The 7,903-nt window shown below is 33.1% G+C and overlaps 1 protein-coding gene across 1 annotated transcript; it reads right to left on the bottom strand.

The window, feature by feature from the left end:
* Positions 1-764: 764 nt before the first annotated feature.
* On the bottom strand, positions 765-3,255 carry LOC145012258 (peptidyl-prolyl cis-trans isomerase CYP21-4-like). The gene is made up of 8 exons (XM_078971053.1): positions 3,102-3,255; positions 2,405-2,627; positions 2,157-2,196; positions 2,016-2,066; positions 1,709-1,794; positions 1,474-1,611; positions 1,246-1,396; positions 765-1,149 (listed from the first exon to the last, which is right to left on the bottom strand). The coding sequence occupies exons 2-8, from the start codon at positions 2,554-2,556 to the stop codon at positions 1,063-1,065; spliced, it is 705 nt and encodes a 234-aa protein (XP_078827179.1). The 5' UTR covers positions 2,557-2,627; positions 3,102-3,255; the 3' UTR covers positions 765-1,062.
* Between the last annotated feature and the right edge of the window lie 4,648 nt (positions 3,256-7,903).

The following is a 7,903-nucleotide window of genomic DNA, read 5'->3' as shown; positions in this document are numbered from 1 at the left end:
TTATTATGTACGATTGTTGTTGTTGAAGTTAGAAAGTTACTTACAGTACATACCTATCCCTTATTTTTTAAGTAGTGAGTTAATTTTCTGTTTGTGTATAAATAAATCATTTATATTATTTTATTTGTTGGGATTTTTAAAAATAGATATAACTATATATGGTTGATATTGTTATCTTCTGTCTACGAAAATTTAATATTTCATTATGCACCACGATATTCCTATGACTAAAGAGCATTTCTTATATGTTTGAACAATTTCATATATTTATGATCACAGAGGACATCCATTACTATATAAAAAAACTATTTACAAATTTATAATTAAAACTAAGTTTTTTCATTATCTAACTTATTTTAATTGTGTATGAGTTTATTATCTTTTTTTTTGTGTGTGTGCATATAAATTTGCAACATTTTTTTATTTGTTTAGATGTTTTATAACAATTAAATCGTTCTACCACATATAATTCTTATTGTAATATTCAATATATCATTTTTCTAATGTTTTATATTGCATTATTATGTTCTCATTAATATGGAATTAAATAACATTATTTAAAATTTCAAATTTATTCTTACATAACGATCGTTAACATATCCATATACATCTATTATTATACAAGAATTGTGTTTTCCAATTGTAAGAAACAGAAAATGATTGCCAATAATGATGGTAGCCAAAGCAAAGCAAAGTAGGTTTGATATTACCAAATGTTTATTAAATTGCAAAACAATGTAGTAAGTAGATGTGAGGCTGAGGAATGAATGAAAGAAAAGGTTGTGGTATGTAGACTGTAGATTGTAGTCATATCAAACAAAAACAACATATCTGTCTGTATATGTATGCATAGAATCCATTCTGGCAGAAAGCAAATTCAGGAATCCGATCCATAAGCCAACAAACCTGACCTAAAAGTAACAACTAACAACAACAACTCTATTTGATAAAACCAACCAACCGACTCACTCTTGTAACTAACATACACAAACAATGATGTTGATGATCACCCTCTCCAAAAAAAAAAAAAAATCAGCAAACAATTTTATGGGATCTGGGACCTTAAATCTTCTGTTTCAGTGTCACGTCAATGATCCCAATTCGAGATTTAGGTCTGTAATGTTCGTCTGTGTCCACTTCCTCGATTTCCTGGAGCACAATTAAAAATCTCTCAGATTTCCAGGATAATTTTATACATACATACATATGTGTGTGTGTGTATTAATTATTATTATTATTATTTACCTGAACAATATCTTCTCCCTTGATGACACGTCCAAACACATTAAGCTTTGCATTCAGATCTGGAATGGGTGCGGTTGTAATGAAAATATCAAATCCTTCTTTCTCATGTTTCATGTTGGAGGTGCCAAGCATAAAGGCTTCATGCTTTAATCTGGATGTATGGATTGTTAATGATTAAATATTAAATGAGATGAGATTACAAGTTAGAAAATGGATTCAGAGAGCAACCTTTTCTCCAGCTGATTGTAGTGCTTCTCTCTGGAAGTCCAGTCCTCTACAACTGCATGATTCTCAGAGTCCCCTCCTTGGATTACAAAATGTTTCACCACTCGTTGAAACAGCATCCCTTTAAAATGTCCCTTCTGACTGCAAAGCCAACCACACAAATTCCAAAAACAAAACAAGATGCAATTATGAAAACCATAAATATCCATCTGAAGCTCTACAAGACATGGATACTGACCACGCATCGATAAATTCATCCACAACTTCAGGTGAACCTTCCTTGTAAAGTTCCATCGTAATCAAACCTTTTGAAGTGTTAAAAATCTGGACATACAAAAACAACAACACACAAACAAACAAATGGTGATTTTACCAAATTTAACCCTATACGGATAAAACTTGGCCCAAATCTGCTCATTTCTAACTTATAAGTAAATGGGTCGAAACTGTCACCTCTAATCATATATATATATATATATATATATATAAACAAATGGTGCCTATAGTTTACAGGAAAAGCATATGACAAATGAAAGCAAACTTACAGCATATCTAGGTACATCTGATTTCTTTGAATCTGAAAAGTCATCTTCAACCTGTAGCAGATTAAAGAAACTACTACTCAACTACTACTGGAAATAAGGAAAGGTTTGGGGGAAGAAGAAAGAATAACAAAACTCTTGTACCTGAAAGTTTGATGTTCCTTCCTCTGCCTGCATTACTGACCTAAAAATAGCATGCACAACAACAGTTAGGTGTTTTTAGATGCATGACCTACACCTACTTCTTGCTTTTGCAATGTCTGGATATATGGACCGAGTATTTTACATGAGTTCATGGACTAACTGTGGCACAAATACATACAAGAAAAAAAATGGTTTTGGCTTCCTTCTTAAACATTCAAACGAAAAGAAAACATTTCTTGTCAACAAACCTTTGAGACCAGTGTCTGTAAGTAGCAAACAGGAAAAACACCATGACAACAGTAACTACGCTGTACAATGCAATTGTGGGGATACTGATACTTCTGGGTGCCTTCTTCTTCTTGCTTTGCTGTAACAGAGCTTGAGGTTTAATCCTCGCCATGAAGCCTATAAAGCTTTAAACCAGGGCAATATATATATATATATATATATAGTACAATATGGTAACGCTCGCTGCACAAAAAGGAAAAAAAGAAGCAACTATAAACTCCCATCGACTGCAAAAGTACAAGTTAACAAAGTCTCCATCACATATACGTGTGTGGACGATATATAACCAACACAGGAGATGACCCAACCCAATATTCTTAAAACTCAATGATTCATGAGACTAAATGATACGCGATCTCGAAAATTATCCCAGTCTGTCTGTAGCAGATCTTTAGCAATCAAAAGACTGGATGCTTGCTTGCTTGGAATGCATAAACAAACAGAATTTTACAATTTACCAAATAAAGAAGACGATCTTGAAATTAGCAAGACATATTGCGAAATCCTCCTAGGAGAGAGAGGAACTATAGTTTTGAACAGTTGAAAGAGTTGCAGGCGATTGAAAAATCAAAGACGTGTTTGTGAAGACCATGAGCATCAAAACCCTAAAAGAACCAGAAAGGGTAGAACGAAAATCGAGCAAGAGCAGAGGGGTACCTGAAGAGAAGAACGGAATCTTGTTCGAGCAAATGATGTATTGTTGGAGGGTTTCCGGATTGCGATTCCGATGTAGTTTCTAACAGAAAACAGTCATGCTTTCCAATTCGATATACGAGCGCAGTGCTTCGGCCTTTGAGCGTAACATTCGTGTTTGGGCCCATGTTTCCAGAAACTCAAGTATCCGCTTTTGGGCTTCTATAAATTCGATATAGTTTTTCTATTATGTTACAAACTAACATCGAAAGCATTAATATACAAAATTTTCTTTGCTAGCATGGTTAATAAAATAAAATGACATATAAAATATAAAAATAGTATTTATTAATCATATATTTGTTTTTATAGAGTTTGATTATTATTATTATTGCTATTTTAATTTGATATGATAATTTTGTTTAATTAAATAGAAAACTAAATAGAATGGAAAAAACAAATACAATCAATCATGAAAATAATATTATTTTATTAAAAATTAAAATCTAACATAATTTAAAAACCAAAGACAATAATGAAAATAATATTATTTTATATAAAATAAAAAAGTAATATAATAATATAAAAGATTTAAAACTTTTTAGATAAAACATGTATCTTTTTGTCAAGTGATTCCACATCATTTATATGTGAACGTTTAAGTATATATTTTCTTTTTTTAACCCAACTATTGCTGAGTTTTTTCAGAAAGATTATTACCTACGGATTAATAACTGATCAACTTATTCAAAAGAATATAATTATTTTTCCTTCTTTTTCACTTTTAATATTTTGTAATATATTAATTATTATTTATATTTGTGCTAATAATAAACTGATATGTTACTTAACATACTTAACGTAGACATTCATTAAAATAAACATGTATTTCATATTAATTCTATATGAAATAGATCTATTTACATAAAAGTGGAATAAGATTATACTCTAAGCTAAAAATGACCTACAAATAACTTATGAAAATGTGCATGTTACAATGATATGAAGATTATATAAGCTAAAAATGACCTAAAATAATTGATGAAAATATTCATGTTACAGTGACATATCTTCATATGTTGTGTTGTCGAGTCGGCACACAATTGAACAAAAAATTGAAAGGGTTAAAAATTGGAAGGAAATCCGAAAAAATAAGATTTATTGCACGTTTGTGTGGACAAATAACAATGACATTCGATTCCTTTAATTTTTTATATCATGTTTGCTTTATCATCAAAACTGAAACAGTTTACATTTTAGAGAGAGAAAGATTTAGAGAGAGAATATTTCTTTATTGTATTCAACTCATTATCAATACAATGCAAAGCACATCTGTTATATAGATGCCTCAACTATTACAACAGATTTTAACTTCTCTAACAGATTAATGCTGACATCATAAAGGACTAACTAACACTTACTTATCTGTTTGCTGACTTGGCTATATACGTAATGTGTGTAAAACTCACTTAGTTTTAATCCTACTTTAATTATCAAATAACACACAAAAGGCAGTGAACCTATCAATTATGGTATAGCTAAATAAGCAGGGTATCGAACACAGGGAACGGCAAATTAAATTAAAAATTAATTCTATCTAAGTTACTTTAGCAAATAGGGGTTTTTTCTCTAGTTTTACAAGACTAGAAACTTACTAACTAAAACTAATGCAAGACTAGAAAAGAACAAATTAACTAGATTCAATAATGGGAAAGAAACTTCTGTTTAGTTCAACTCGGTTAACTTTATGGTTGATTTTAAGGTAATAGTGCAATGGATTAATTCTTTCGTTGGTTACCGATTCAAGTGATTAAGTTTGTGTTCACTACCCTAATCCTTAGCAAATAAACTAATTCAAACAGTGGCCAATTGCTTAATTTAATTATATTTACTAGATTAATTATTCGGGTTAAGTTAGACTTGCAATAGCTAATTAATTCGTTACTCTTAATTAACCTCTTGTTCGATAGTCATCTTACAAGCTTGCACATGAATTTACTCAATTTCCTTATTAATCCTAGTTTCATATTCATTAATCCTAGACATATGATATAGTGGTCACTTATCATATGAGGTTGATAATTAATAGATGTTCATGCTAATTAACTATCTTCCTATTAACAGAAAATAAATTATCATTCATACACAAGGTTCTTTAGCAAGCTAAAATAACAATTAATCACCAACTTAGAATTAATCCTACCAATCAATCAAACCATATTGTCAACTTTGTATCCCCAAACAGAAGTATAAAGAAATTAGTTCATAACTAAGGTGAATAACAGCAAACAAATAAGTTCAAGTTGCTTAATCATATTGACAAAACAAAAGAATTAAGTAGAATGATGAAATTACGCCTCAATTACTCCCGGAATTGGATTCTAGCTTCTTTGGTCGACTTCTAGGGTTCTTCTGGCTTCTTATTCGCAGCTAAACACTTCTGAAACTTCCCAGAATTCCCTCCTTTTTCGCATTATAGAGTTATCTTTATATATGCATACCGACTCGTCGAGTCATATGGTGACTCGTCGAGTCCCTCTCACATTAGTCGTAACCTGATAACTGTCTTGACTTCCGAATGCTTATCTTTCTGAATCCGCGACCGGACTCGTCGAGTCAAGAGACAACTCGACGAGTAGAAGCCTTTTTTGGTTGTCTTCTTTCTTCTTTCCACTCTTGAGCTCCTATCCGCTTCTCTTGCTTCCTTTCGCTTCTGAGCTTCATCTTTGGACTGAAAAACATAATTTAACACTTTTAAGTACCTTTTGTCCATAATATGCAACAATTTAGCTAATATATGAATAATAAACTACACTTAATACACACTAAATATGCACATATCAAAATACCCCACACTTATCTTTTGCTTGCCCTCAAGCAAAACTGAATTTTAACACATTAGAATCACATGTAATAACTCCAATCCAACCCAGCCATTATGCCAAGACCGCAACGCATGCATTTGTGTCTAAAATTCCTAAAAACCCCCCCATACTTCAAATACTCACAATCCTCATAAACATTCGCCCACTCACCCCGAACTATGCTCATTTTATGCAACCCTCCGAATCCATCCTCAGAAAACCTCTTTACCCTCAAGGTATTTTTAATTGAGCAACCCAAGCATACATAATCTAGAATTACAACTTTTCGATACCACTATAGAGCTCTTTGGAATTCTTCACTTGCTTGATAATTTGATCTTGGATATCTTTGAATTCACCACCTTTGTTGTTCGATTTTTGGTATCTTCAACTTTTTGGATTTCTTCAGAATTATCGATCTTCATATTTGATATTTAACTTTGATGCTCCAAAAATTCTTCAAACTTTTTCTTGTAATTCTCTCTTTTTTTTTACATGTATACCTCACTTTTTCACTCAAATCCCTACATGCTTAAGCAGGGGCGCTCAATCTCAACCTTTATTGGCTAATGATAAAAATCTTCCTGGATACATTTCAGGTTTAGGCTGCTAAACATATTACATCCCTCAGGCTGAGCAAGGTCGTGTTTTTGTCTCATGATTTCACTGAAATAAGGAAGCCACAAATGCACTAGAACGTGTATAGGCTCAACTAAACATTTGGGTTCTCATGCAATTATTAACACAATTCTAACATGGAATCCTAATTTTTTACCAAAATTTTCTAAATTAAATCCTAAATAATCCTTTTGGTATGCAAAATTTGTAAAATTTGACTATTATGTAACCAACCCCCTACCCCACACTTATGTGATGCAATGCCCTCATTGCATATTATGCATAAAAACAGAAAAATAAAGAGGGAATTGGAACAAACTCCCCTGGGATAGCAGTGGATAGGTTGATCACTCTCATTTAAGCTCCATCTTCAATAAACTTCATACATGGGAAAATCTCATCCATGCCTCGTGTGGGTCGCTCTAATATGCGAAAATCGGCGTAAGATCTTCAAGAATGGATATGGAAGTAGAAGGATGCAAGTGGTATAAGTATTAGCATCAAATCAGCAGTCGTTCAGCTCAAAAAATGAATGACTCGTCGAGTCTGATGATGGACTCGCCGAGTAGCAGCGCGCCGTCTCAAAATATCTGGAAATACAAAGCGACTCGTCGAGTCAGCTTAGTGCACTCGACGAGTTGGCCACTGAATGAAAAATCTTGGTATGTGGCAACTGTTTTAGCCTCTCACAACTTTGTTAACCCTTCCTCACATGCGGACTCAATCGCTCATACCCCTAAGACTGGACTTGACACTTTGACGTTAAAAACTCGCTTCCTTGACTCGCTATCACACGAAAAAACATCCATGCTTTACCTCATCCTAAGCAAGCAATCAAAATGAAATCCTGAAAATAACTAAAGCAAACAACTATTAAACAAAATAATATCTCAAAGCATACACACCAAAAACAAAACAAAATAAAAATTGAAATTGTTTTAACACAAAAAACACAAAAAAAATCAATCCTCATCTTCCTCCTCATCATCGTTGGCTCCACTTCCCCCAGCTCCGCTTTGGCGTGCACTAATCCTCTCGTCCCACGATGGAATGTATGGATAATTCCCACCATCAATATGTGGAATATTGAAGTGGTCAAAAAGTCGTATGTGGGATTGGTTGCTAAAATTTAGCCCCCTAGCCATTTGGTCTTGCATCCGCCTCATCTCTATATTGTACCAATCCATTGGTACATCTTCAGTCTCTACCGGAATCACTGGCGGTTCATCCTCTACATCCCTTTCCCTTCGCGATCTCACCCTCCTTCCCGGTGCTGCGGGACCTACAACTGGGTCATCATATGGGATGGCATAATGGCCACCACCATAGTCTTCAATGATTCGT

This window comes from Lactuca saligna, chromosome 8, assembly GCF_052625555.1.
Source record: "Lactuca saligna cultivar CGN05327 chromosome 8, ASM5262555v1, whole genome shotgun sequence".
NCBI classification, from domain to species: domain Eukaryota; kingdom Viridiplantae; phylum Streptophyta; class Magnoliopsida; order Asterales; family Asteraceae; genus Lactuca; species Lactuca saligna.
Note: the sequence above shows the minus strand (reverse complement) of the source record. Positions and strands in the feature narration are given on the sequence as shown.

Excerpts from the sequence above, each read along its gene's own strand:
- LOC145012258 (XM_078971053.1), bottom strand. The coding sequence starts at position 2,556 with ATGGCGAGGATTAAACCTCAAGCTCTGTTACAGCAAAGCAAGAAGAAG. Across the intron at positions 2,067-2,156 it reads AAGGAACATCAAACTTTCAG|GTTGAAGATGACTTTTCAGA; the intron begins GTACAAGAGTTT and ends AATCTGCTACAG. Across the intron at positions 1,150-1,245 it reads AGGGAGAAGATATTGTTCAG|GAAATCGAGGAAGTGGACAC; the intron begins GTAAATAATAAT and ends ATTGTGCTCCAG.